Source organism: Cicer arietinum, chromosome 5 (assembly GCF_000331145.2).
Source record: "Cicer arietinum cultivar CDC Frontier isolate Library 1 chromosome 5, Cicar.CDCFrontier_v2.0, whole genome shotgun sequence".
NCBI classification, from domain to species: domain Eukaryota; kingdom Viridiplantae; phylum Streptophyta; class Magnoliopsida; order Fabales; family Fabaceae; genus Cicer; species Cicer arietinum.
The window spans coordinates 51,607,077-51,620,815 of NC_021164.2; the positions used below are offsets into that span (position 1 = coordinate 51,607,077).

At 29.6% G+C, this 13,739-nt stretch overlaps 1 protein-coding gene across 1 annotated transcript in view; it reads left to right on the top strand.

The window, feature by feature from the left end:
* Positions 1-10,885: 10,885 nt before the first annotated feature.
* Positions 10,886-13,739, top strand: part of LOC101495956 (uncharacterized) — a 7,805-nt gene continuing 4,951 nt past the window's right edge. Inside the window, exons 1-3 of the mRNA XM_073369272.1 lie at positions 10,886-11,195; positions 12,008-13,131; positions 13,487-13,552. Of these exons, the coding sequence (XP_073225373.1) occupies positions 11,036-11,195; positions 12,008-13,131; positions 13,487-13,552 (1,350 nt within the window). The 5' untranslated portion in view covers positions 10,886-11,035. The remainder of the gene's footprint in view (positions 11,196-12,007; positions 13,132-13,486; positions 13,553-13,739) is intronic.

Sequence of the window (13,739 nt, forward strand, 5' to 3'; positions counted from 1 at the left end):
TCGACTCCACCATGGTTGCAGAGTTCATTGCCCTAGCTGCATGTAGTAAAGAGGCAGAATAGCTAAGAAATTTGTTGTATGAGATGCCAATTTGGCCAAAGTCAATGGCACCAGTATCCATATATTGTGATAGTCAATCCACACTATCCAAAGCATATAGCCAAGTATATAATGGAAAATCTAGACATATTGATCTAAGACATAGCTATGTAAAGGATTTAATTATAAATGGAGTAATATCCATAGTGTTTGTAATAACTGAAAAGAATCTTGCAAATCCTTTGATGAAAGGTCTAACAAGGGACATGGTGTTGAAGACATCATTGGAGATGGGACTCAAGCCCATATCTAATTAATCATCAATGTTGGAAAATCGACTCACACTCGCTACAAGAAAATAGACGTATACTTACAGAAGCTTATAGTGACAATATTAAAAATTGTAGGTATAAATACCCTATATCCACATAAAAACTATTTGTTGTTGGTATAGGTGTCTTATACTTTTGGTGGCATAAATTTGTCATTCATTGTTATAATGACACACTTAAATCTGTGGCTATAGACATGAAAATTGAAAAATAAATATTTTTTAAATGAGCCAAAATCTTAATTGTTTGCGAAAAAATATTTGTACAAAATTTTCATAATGTAAGCCAAAAAAATTTCAATTGAGCCAAAATCCAAATTTTTTCAATGGAGCCAAAAAAAAAATTAATGGAGTCAAAGGAGCCAAAATGTCAGTACTCCCAACTAAACCCTTCTCCTAAAAAATAAACCCATAACACGTTAAACTCTTTCTTCTCTTTCACCAAAAACCTCTCTATCTCTAAATACATAACCTCTTAACCTCGAGCACGTTAAAGTCCTTCTCCTCTTTCACCCAAAACTTCTCAATCTCTAAGTCCCTAATCTCTCAATCTCGAGCCCCAATTTGTTGTCTTCTCCTTCTCGTCGTCGATCAATCCCGAGCTCCAATTTGTTGCCTTCTCACCTTCATTCAATCTTGACATGTGACCACCTTTCTCGCACCACATCCACCGTTCTTGCCTCGTTGTGACTATTCTCGCATCAAATCCATTGTTCTCGCCGTTGTTGTGACCGTTCTCGCACCACATCCACGACGACAGAGTGACCACCAGCGCCACCGTGACTTGACCCTGTGAACATTGTTCTTGCACCACCGGTAAATTTTGAATTTATGTACTGTTTATGAATTTTCGCACCACCTGAAGTTATGACCTTAGTTATATGTATTTTATATGTTGTTATGAATTGTTCACGAGTTTGATTGAGAGTTAGGGTTCATTTCTGAGATTAATTTTGAATTTTCGTGAGTTTGATTAAGAGTTAGGGTTCATACTAGAGTTTTTTAGAGTTCCTTTTTTAGCTTGTTAATGTTTTAGGAATTGCAGTAAGTAAAGTAGAGGAAGTTTCTGAGAGTTAGAGTTCATACTAGAGTTTCCGAGAGTTCCTTTTTGAAGTTGTTGATGTTGATAATATGGATGATGATGAAGATGATGAGGAAGGAAATGTGTTCTAGTTGTGCATGATTTTATACATTATGTTTTTCCTATACTTTTAGACTGGTCTATATTTTCTAAAATTTGTCCAAGTTACTCGTTTATAATTTTGTGTTAGAGAAGCAATGGCTCGAAGAAGAAAATTAAATATTCGACATTGAGCAAGTGATAATGAAGGAATGCAGTCTACTTCTAATAGTACAAACTCAACCAATGTAGAAGGAAGTAATGTTGTAGAAACTCGTTCTACTTCTTGTCGTGTAGAAAGTGTCATGCATGAGTCTGTAGAATCTCACTCAATTCCCTCTGATATAGAAGCTGAAGAAGAAAATTTGAAAAATGTATTAAATATATACTCTTGTTTTAAAGTTTTATTTATATTGTTTTTATTATGACTTATATGCACACATAGTTTTATTTGCCTTTTGTTTTATTTGTAGAAGTAGAGCCTAAACGGGATAGAGGTCCTACAAAAATATTAGATGTATGGGAAATGGAAGATGGTAATTTAATAATCGTTAATTTGGACAAGTATGGTCGATCCATTGGTGAGGAAGGGACAACTCTTACATGTTTCATTGGTAGTGTGGCTAGAAGGCATCAATATATATCGACTACAAATGATGGAAAGTTATGCCAAAGGATTACAAAGAAGAAATGTTGAAATCTGAGTTGAATGAGAAATGGAGGCAATGGAAGGGTGATCTAAAGTCAATGGCATATGACCCTACTAAAACAAAAGAAGAAGTTGTATCTCTTGTACTAGATGATAGGGTTGACCCAAATCAATATTGTGGTTTGGTTCGTCATTGGTTTTCCGATGAAGTACAAGTAAGTCATATATATTATGAGTAATATATTAAAGAGTTTATTATTTAGACGAATATTTGTATCAACTGCAGAAAATAAGTAAAATTAATAGGAAAAATCGTGCTAAGTTTGAAGATGTTCATTTTATGGGTTCAAAAAATCTCCCAAAGCTTATTGATGAGAAGGTTTATTTATATTTGTAATTTAATGGCTTTAATTTGAATTAAAAAAATAAAATGTATTTAACTTGTTTGTTTGGTTGTAGATAAAAAAAAGGGCAAAAGAGTGTTGTCTGGACGTAAAGAGATTTACATTGATACACACACTCGTAAAGACAGATCAATTGTCAATGAAAAGGCCGCAAGATTGATTGTAAGTTTTGATAATAATTAAATGGTACTTAACCTTTTGAAAAGGCTGCAAGAGTTAGGGCTCAAATGAGTGTTTTCATTCTTACTTGTATGATGATTGTATTGGTTTTTTACTTGACCTTTTAGGAGATGTTGTACTTGTTAGCCTATATGCAGTGTTGATGTTTTTTAATTGGATCTTATTGTAGTATTACATGCTTTGAATGTCAATTTCAATTTGGTATTTTCAATCATTAATAATTTTTATTTTATTTTTTCAGAAGAACTAAAAAAATATAGTAATGAGGCTAGAACTTCTCAATCAACCCAAGACACACAAGGTTCTATGTCTTGGAAGGATGACATATTTTATCAAGTACAAGGACTGATAAAAAACAGATGTGTGCGATGCATGGACAAGATTCCTCATTCTAAAAAATCGAAGGTTTGTGTATCTGAAAATGAAGAGGTGCGCGAAAGAGTTAAGAATATGGAAAGCTTGCTAGCAAATGTGATGACTTTAATTCAAAATCGAATTTCTGGAGAAGATGTGAATGATATAATACAAGTTGCAAGACAAGTATATCATAAGTTATTAATCTTATCCAACTAGCTTCATAAGTTCCATACTCGTAATTAGATAGTATTAGTTAATTTTGATTAAAATCCTTAATATTTTCGCTATTTTATTACTAATATTTTTATATTGAATCATGTATTTATTCATTTGTTATTTTATTGATTGTATGTGAAGATTAAAAGCTAATTTGTTGTTGAAGATGAAATATTGGCAATTTAGCGGACTCAATTTCTTAATAATTTTTGAGATTGTTATGCTTGACATAAAATGTCTATTTTAAATGTTAGTAAGATAATGTTTTCCACTACTAAGTAAAAATACTCTACGGTGCACTATGGTGAACATTGTTTAACTATTGATCTATCGTTGTAATACTTTTATGTTAATTTTTAATATATACGATGAACACCTTTTATTTTATATATATTTTATTGTTTTTATATTTGGTTAATTTTATAAAATAAAAATTTAAATTATTATATAATTTTTATTGATAACAAAAAATTAATATTTATAGCAAATTTGTTACTGTTAAAACCTATACCAATAGAAATAAGTTATCACTTAAAATTACACTATTGAGTAATATCAAGTCTTGAGTTCAATGATAAAATTACACTATTAGAGTGATTGCAAGTACTTGAATATAGATACATCCCAAAGGTTGAAAGTACTTGGACCATAAGTATAAACTTGGAAGGTTAACTTTTACTCTTAATAAACATATAGCATAAATTTGTTGAAATACATATTATGGGTGTATTTCTGATATAGTCTACCTATGTGAGGATGAAGTGTGGTCGCTTCAAAGCGTTAAAGAGCTTGTCTCTTAAATTCTCATCAAAAGGGTACATGACACAAGGCCTTAACAAATGTGTCATCTTTATAATTCTTTCAATAGTACCGATATTTCAAGTGTAAGTTGTGCACACTTGTTCTAATGAATAACTGGTTCAAAGCTTGTTTACCAATCTATTCGGCATAATTGGAACCTACTAAATAGTGGTTCGAATTGTAAGATACCATTATCAAAAACCATCATGTTTCCAAAATTATGGGACTAAGTATATTTTAAAAATGATGGGGGATTGTGAGATATTTCCAGGTCCTGCACGAAAAGAGGCGTTGATTAACCACCAGACCATTGCAATGCTTTAGTCAATTACTGAACATTATATGCATATATCCCTTCCCGAAACAGAATGGCAGAACCAAGAATTATAACTCTTTCTCAAATGACATTATTTTTCTATAAATAGTGTCACTTTGAACATAATGAAAAGACGAAAATTTAGAGATTGTCATTCACTTTTCTCACCATTCTTATATTCTAAGTCATCTTATTCTTCTCTGATGCATGAGTGAAGATTATGAATCATTCTTTTGTAACATACTATTGAAATATACTATTGGTGTGATAGTGCAAATCATATTAAGGTTTCTCAAAGTACCCTGAAGGGGATTCGCTAGTTATCTCATTTGCATCTGATGGTGGGGGCGAGCCGAACCTAAAGGCTAGCGTAACAACACGCTTTGGAATTTGCTATACATAATCTTCATCAACAACTACACTATTAAAGTCCTACAACAATTGTGACCAACACAGATCCAAAAACAAGTTCGATCTTGTGTTCTAAATTATATTTTCGGCAAAACCATAATTTTGCATTTAAATTATATTTTCGACAAAATTTAAACTTATTTTTCCAATAATAACACATTGATATTATGTTCAGATTGCAAAAATTGTACACTTGATTTGCTTGTTATTTGTTATCTATACCAGAGAGTAATTAAACTTGCTTGATGAAATCATTTATAACAAGATTTCATTTTATGAAAAGAAAGTTTATTTGTTATATTAGTATATTTGAATATATTTTATAAATTGATATATATATATATATATATATATATAAACATTTATTAGTTGACTTATTTATTTGGATAGTCAACAGTTGATTATTGACATGAGTTAATTGCTCTTCATGGGTAGTGACCATTTGTATGAAAAACAATTTTTAATGATTAACATATGTTAATTGTTAGTGGTCATATGAAAGGAAAAATGGTTTTCCAATAATTAAGATGAATTAATTGTTTTTCATGAATGGTGACCATTTGAAAGAAAAATCATTTTTCAGTAATTAGTATATGTTAATTGCTTCTATTAGATGAGAGAGAGGAGGTGTGGTTATAAATAAACATCAAATAATCTCCTTTTTATAGATTTTTCAAAATACTATAAATTAATTTTAATTTCTTGTCAGAAACACATTTAAAACATTATTCAAATAAAATATAATTTAGAGTAAAATAGATTAAACTTTTTTCCTTATAAGTGTTATGAATAGAGTACTTCCTTCAATGTAATAATCCACTCTGTCTATAATCGATATAAGTTTTGTACAAAATCATTTGATCATGAAAATGATAAACTTGAACGCCAAACAAATCATCCATCCTTGAACTTGTCTTTTCATATTTGTGTTTACTCTTACAACTTGTCCCATATCTCACACTTAAACATATATTTGTTGATGCACTTAATAGTTGTTGTTAACAAGGCCATACTTACTAAATCCGTAGGGCTTGATTTGGATACATTACATCTAGTAATAATAATGAAGAATACTCAAAAATGGCATTTTAAATGAACACTAATAGTAGTTTTAGACAGATACTCAAACAAAAATTCATTAACTTCTTTAGTACTCGTTCCTTTCCATCTATGATAAGTCCAAATTATACCAACTTGAGGATAGTTGGTAACAGTAGAAATCATTTCCTCAGTGATCAAAATGTTTTCTCCAAAATCATTTCCTGCAGTTTTAACACATGCTACATTAGATGCATTACATAACAAACTAAGATTTAGACATTCATTCCTTTATGCATTAGACATTCATTCTTTTATCCGCTCCGACTAATTAAAAATAATTTAAAAATAATAATAATATATTTAATAAATATTATACAATTGTTATTATAAAATCTAAAAACATTATCATTTACAAATGTGATTCAATTTTGAATTTAATTACATAAGTAGTCTCATTACATTACACTATAAATAAAATGAAAAAAAAAAAACAAAATTACATTCTTCCTTTATTTTGAGTGTCTGCTCCCTTTTTTTCCATGCTCATTTTTTCACTCATAATGCAATCAATCAAAAAGAGTATTCATTTTTTTTAATTATTTAATTTTGCTTAAAATTTACTGCAAAATAATAAAAGAATCATTTTAGTTTATAAATTAAGATAAAATATCAATTTAAAAAGAGAAAAAATATTTGGGTTAAATAAATAAAAAAATCGAGAAGAGAAAGAGAGGAGTTTGAGTTATTTTTCTTTCCATAAGAAGATAAGAAGGAAATGTTTTCTTTTTTGTTCTTCCTGAAATCATAAGGAAAATAAAGAAGAAAAAGTAAATACAAAAATTACCGTCAAATCAAATGGTAACTATGAAAAATTTAAACTTATTTTAATGTTTAAAAATCAAATAAAATGTCCACCACCGCCCACACCCGTTTGGCTAACGGCATGTATCTCTTTCGTTTTATTTTAAGCTTCAATGTTTCTCAAACCCATTTTTTTTCTTTGAAATAACATGTTTTGTCTTCCATTTTATTTTTTTGAAAATGATCTGAAAGTGTGTTTTGTTGAAAAATAAACTATTCCACTTTCTTGAAAAAAGATGAAAGAAAGCAGTGTTGATTTGTTGAAAAATGCTGAAAAGCTGTCTTCTGCTTCTTCATTGAAAACAAGCGTATTATTCTCTCTTGCTTTAACCTTTTTGTTTTGTCTTCTTAAAAAATAAAAACTTTCAAACGGTTACATTATTATAAATATTATTATTGGTTTTTGGTTTTACAACTGTGTTTTGTTTATTTAATGATGGGGTTACAACTTCATATATTTTTTTGACTGTTATTTTATTTTTGTATTATTTATTTTATTTTATAAGGTCATTTAAATTTGTATAATATTTAGTATCAAATTTTAATTCTTAAATTTAAAAAAAAAAATTAGATATGGCATTTGTTAATTTTTAAGTACATATATAGGTTGATAGTTTTAAATCTTATTTTCACAAATAAATTAATAATTATATAAAAATTATTTTAAAGTGGTTATTTAGATGTCAAATCTTTTTATCAACAATAAGATAAATTTTTTTTAAAAAAATAATCAATATTTTCGCATTTTTTTTACCCAAAAACTACGTAACTTTGATTTCTCCATCGCACTAGGAGATACGTAGCAGCAAGATCGGTCAAGCACAATAATAAAAATTTCTTGTTTTTTTTTTTTACTTTTTTTTAAAACACACTTTTATTTCAAAATCACATTCATAAAAAATAATTTATATACGCATTTTAATGATAAGAAAGAATAAATATATTTAAGTTAACATTAGTGTATAATTAATTATAAGTAATCGTATTTTAACATCGTAGGTCTTAATATCTTCCCTACGTATAATCGACTAATCGACTATCGAACTCAAAATTTGGTTTCAAATACCATTTTTTTTTTAAGGGTTTCTTAATGTTTTTCTGTTTTAAATAAATTTTGGTAGCGATTCTATTGAATTAGAGAAATATTTGAAATTTTAGACCGCCGCACTTTATAATGAAAGTTTAGGTTTCTCGTTATAAAGGAGAATCTATCTTCAACATGAGAGTATAGTAAATACATTTTTTCATTGATGGTCATAATCTACAAATGTGATTTCAATAATCTCTTTCTGAGCATAGTCTCTAATGAAAATGATGATTAATTTCAATATGTTTTGTACATGTTGCAAAATTGGATTTTTAATCGAACATATAACATATGCATTATCATGGAAGATAAAAATGTTACTCTTATTCATATGATAGTTTTCAATCTGTTACTTAATCAAGAGTAGTTGTGTATTGTAACTAATTGTTGGGATGTATTAGAATTTTGATGTTTATAAGTCAATAGTTCCTTCCCTTTTTCTTAACCATGAGATTGGATTGTCTCCAAATAATTGACAACCACCATTGGTATTTTTTTTCTCTCTCAATTCTATTTCCATCATACTCAGCATCACAAAAACTTACAAATTTATAATCATATAATTTGTTATACAACTTTTCAAGATTAGTAGTTTCTTTCAAATATCTAAATATTCTTTTAACAATAGAATTAATATAAGATCTTGAAGCAATATGATAAAGGAGTACACTATTCATACCTTTGTATACCATTTGGTTTACTTTCTTGATTCATTTATTCCCATAGCACCATTAGGATGCATATGGATTTTGAATGAGTTTTCTTTCAAATTTGAAAGATTTGAGAAGTTTTTATGTAAACTTTGCTTGGTGAATGCAAATCTCATATGAACATTGCTTGATTTGAATTTCAAGAAAGAAGTTGAGTTCTTCTCTAATGTTTTTTTTTTTTACAAAAATCATTCTACATAAACTAAAAAAGTCTTTGCAAAACTATACATTAGTGGCACAAAAAATAATAGCATCTACATATATTTTGAATTAAGAAGAAATCATTTTTAGATGGTTTTATAAGCAAGGTTGTGTCCACTTGTCCTTCGGTAAAATTTTCATGAAAAACGGCATAGTATGTCATACCAAACTTTGGAAGCTTGTTTGCGTCGTGATAAAATCAAATTAAACGTTTTAGGAAACCTTGAGAGTATTATTAGTAGGAAAGTCTTATATAAAGTTGGGATAAATGCAATCATATAAATTCAGTATAAAGTCAACAATTTCTTAAACATTGAAATTTGCTCTATACAGTCCTTGAGAAAATAAATATGTTGCCTCATGTGGTTAGATTTTTTAGAAAACCTAGTTGCTTTTGTAAGAATAAATGGTGGCATTTCTAGGTTGGCTTGGATGAGATTTGTGCAGTTAAAATCGATTTAGTATCCCTAATTATATTTTCCTGCAATCTATAATAAATACTACAACAAAACCATAAACTAACTATCTCTTCAAGGGTAAATTAATATAACAATTCAAATTATCAACAAATTTAATACTACAATCAACTTTCTTAATTTTTGTGATTAATTTAGTCCATAGAGTATTATATATAGAGACAACTGTAGTATTAAATACGATCTTCAAGGACACAGTGCATCATGACTATATGATGTCCATTATGTGTTATACACATGTAATTAGAAAATGTGTTTTGATAGTACCAAACACATTATGATGTACACTCGTGCCTAACAGATGATGTGACCAAATGTTTAATTCAGAATCTTGAGTTTATATCATTGACACACTAGATCAAACTGCAAAACTTAAGTGTTATAATAAATTTTTAGCACAAACATTCAACAACGTAAAAATCTTGAAGTTTATGATTTTCACATACTCATATTCAATGAGGAAGCCATAATAAATTGCACCAATAAAATAAAATAGTTTCTCTCTCTTTACCTCTTTTCTAAGACACATGTAAGGATGCAAATTATTTTGTATACGTAAGCAAAAAAAAATGAACGTTTAATATGAGACATCCAATAAAATAAAATAGTTTCTCTCTCTTTACCTCTTTGTCTTTTGTGGACAAAGAGAGGATCAATTTATTAGTAGTGTCATTTAATATGAGACATCCATCAAATTTCAATATCAATAGATGAAATTGATTTCTTTAATATTTAGTGGTTATTATAACCTTTGTCTTTCTAATTTCTAGCTTTTAATATTTAGTGGTTACTATAGCCATTTGCCTTTCGAATTGCTAGCTCTTAAAACTGGTGGTTATTATAATTTATTTAAGACCAATAAATTAGAAGGTTATTAAGTCATAAAAGTTGTTACACAAAAATCAATAGCTAAATTATTCTCTCATGACTTTGTTATTTTCAAAATTAAATATGGACATTGTCTTTTGACCAACTTAGTTCCAAGAGTATATGATTGCATTGTTAATTGAGTATATGTCATATGCATTTCATATGTCATATTTGCATGATAAATATATAAGTTGAACATGAGGTTAGCACGCTTAAGTGTGATTTAGGGATTATGTGTTATTTGATATAAGTATCACAATATGCTTGCATTGGGTGTTTAAATAACGATTCAAATTATACAAAATAAAATAGTATACTATATGAAGTGAGTTTTATTTCAGTAATTAATTTATCAATTTTTATCTGAAGTGAGTTTTATTCCGGTAATTAATACCATCAATTTTGACAACATTAAAAATTTGACATATTTATCACTTTTCTCTTTAATAAACGCCCTTTAAAGCTAAACCAACATTTATATTTTTTTAAATTTATTTTTTATTCAACAAGAAAAAATAAAAATTATCTTGAATACAATTACATTCCCTAGTCCTAAATATAAGGAAATAATATATTTATATTTGATGTCTCAAATATAAGGTATTTAATATTGTCATTTCTATTGTAAAACAATATTATTTCTAAAATACTTAATAATCGATATCTATAAATTTCTTTTATAGAAGGATACTTTTAAAAATATATTTATTCGAGATAATAAGATTAGTTACATTTTTTTCTTCTAAAAAAGGATTAATTACACTTAAATAAATATTTAAGTAGGTGTTGTTTTTAGTCATCACAAGTGATCAGGTGTAAGTGTAGTGTATATGTATCGGCGAACGCCGCAGAACACAGAACAAAGCAACACAAGACAAGCCTTGTTAATTAATTAAAAAAAAAAAAATAGGGTCGTGAGGTTTAGGGAAAAACCCTCACTATGATAGTTTCACAAATTTGCTGCAATGGAGGAAGATGATAAATCAAATAAACAGTCTCAATCCCCAATGGCTTTCCCTCCTTACCGTCGATCTCACTTCCGTAGTCAAACTTACCATACCCTTGTCCGTATCCTATCCCACCTCCCTCCTTCAACTATTCCAACTCAATCACTCAATGTTCCTGGTACGTATATTATTGTTGCTGTTGTTGTTGTTGTTGATGAATGATGATGATGTTATTGTTGCTAATACTGTTTCGGATTGGGCATTGTAGTTTTATTTCATTGATTGCCCCAATGTTTAAATTGGGGTTGCGGCAATAGATTGATGTCACAGCTTAGGTCGCGGTTGCGCCCGATTTTTACCTTGATCTTTTTTTTCTTCTTCATATTTATTGATTTGAATTTGAATTTAAATTTGATTTATGTCGTAGAGATTCGTTTTACAATAGCTGTCGATGGCCTAACACAAGCCTCTTCTTTTATCTAAGCTTGGGACCGGTTATGTATAGCAAAGCTAATATAGGCGGTTGGGTATGTGGATAGGAGACTTGTAGGTTTTGTAATAAGGAGAATAATTGAGTAGTCAAATGGAAAGAGGCAGAGGATGTACTACAAAAACTATAAGAAAAAGTATTCAAAAAGACCTATAGATAAATGAGATGGATAGAGATATGATGTATGAAAGAATATTATGACTTTGTTTGAGCAACAACTCTACTTAGTAGGACAAGGCTTGCTTCTTGTTGTTGAATTGATTTGAATGTTGATTCCATCCATTTTTTTTTTATAATTTTTGTTAATTGAAATCAAAAGGGTGTTCTTTTTCTTCGATACTTTTTTTAAAAAAATTTGTGAAGTTTCCTGTTGGATTTAGAATTGAAGCTTAAGATTAGGTTGTTGTTATGAATCAATTCATATATAGTTCTGCACTTGTCATATTTGCCATTCTTTTTGTTCAAAAACTCTATACTTTTTTTTTTCTTCCTGTTTCAAGATAATGACATTGGTGGATTGGGGCTAGAAAACAAGGAAAAGGAGCCCGCGAGCTCTGAGATAAATGTTGGTTCGAATGTTATGGATCCCAAGGGTTCTGTATCCATGAATGAAACACATGATGTCCATGAGACCGTTGAAAGTGTTGAAGACATGATCAAGAATTTTAGTGTCCATGATATGATCCTAGATGATATAGAGTTTCTGATGGAAAGAGATGAACCGTCTGAGCAAATAAATGGTTTTCATTCGGAACAGACACTAATGAACGAGTTGGAGCTGGTTGTGAAAGAGACCGGAGATCCTGTTCGTGGTAATGGTTTAATCCTGTTGAACTCGGGATTAAAAGAGAAACAGAATAGTGGTAGTGAAGTTGATTTGATGGATTACCAAGTAGAGCATGTTGAACTTCTGCATTCTGGTACTAGCACATCTGGAAGTGTAAGGGAGCTGCAATCGCAAGTACCGGGAGAGTTTAATCAACTTGCCTCAGAAGAATGTCTTGTGTCCGGATCAACAAAGGGACAAGCTTCTGCTTCAGTAATTAGTACATCGAGTTTAAAGAACAAAACTCAACAAAAGGAAACCGAATTGGTGAAACCAGTTTGTTCCGTAGTAGGCTCTCTTTCTACTATTCAAGAAGGTGATTTTGAGAAGGAAGAACAAAATGGTCATAAGCTTGCTGAACCAACTCATATTTCTTTAGATCTGGATAAGAACATTGAAGCATCAAATATGACTGAAGATGGTGGATTATTGGATTCTACAGTAATAAAAGATAAATCCGTAACACAGAGTGGAGAGAAATCAGAGAAGATAATTTCTGTGAACAATGAAACTCATGATTCCAATATTCTGATTGAAGAAGGAGGTCTAGAAGAGGGAGAAATTTCTGGAGACTTTGAAATGGATGGAAACACATTTGATGTGTCTTCTGCAGATGCTACAGTTGCAGAACAGATGAAAGTGGATGAGGTTCAATTAGCAATCTCCAGGGAAGACAGACACGTAGGAAGTAAAGTTATCAATGACATACCAACAACTTTAACCCAAAATCAAGTCTTGCACAATGGATTCTTGGAAGAAACTGCTACCAAAGATCGTGAGAACTCGTCTCCAGTACAGGTATGTTTTTCACTCGAGTATTTCAGTAGAATATGGTACAAAGCATTTTTACCTTCTCCTAGTTAAATCATATATGTATAAGATAAGCTCTCTTTATTTTAGTTACCTTCTCATTATGTTTTGTACTAACTACTGACTACCAATGATTAATGATTGCAAGATATTCCATGATGACCCTTCCTTTTGTTATTTTAGTATAGTAAATTCCAAATTATTTTAATGATGTTAAGAATACGTTTATCATCAACCATATCCTGCGGCATCTTATGTAGAGTTCTATAGTATGGACAACTATTCAATGATTTTAAAACTTGTGATGTTGGCTTTCCTTTGATTTAGTATTGTTTATCTACAGCAGATAATTGATGCTAGCAAAAAGAAAAGAAGTGGTCCTGACTCTAAGAAGCAGAAAAACAATAAGGTTTTCTTTTGTTTGCTTGTTAATTTTCTTTCATGATGTTGTATTGTTTTTGTTGTTCCAAACTTGTCATATTGATTTTGAATCTAGTTAATCCATCCTCCTCTGAAGTCATTCCAACATCAGTTAATTAATCATCTGCTATTTCTGAAGAAGAGAAATGCTAGCAAAACACTCTTTAACACTCTTT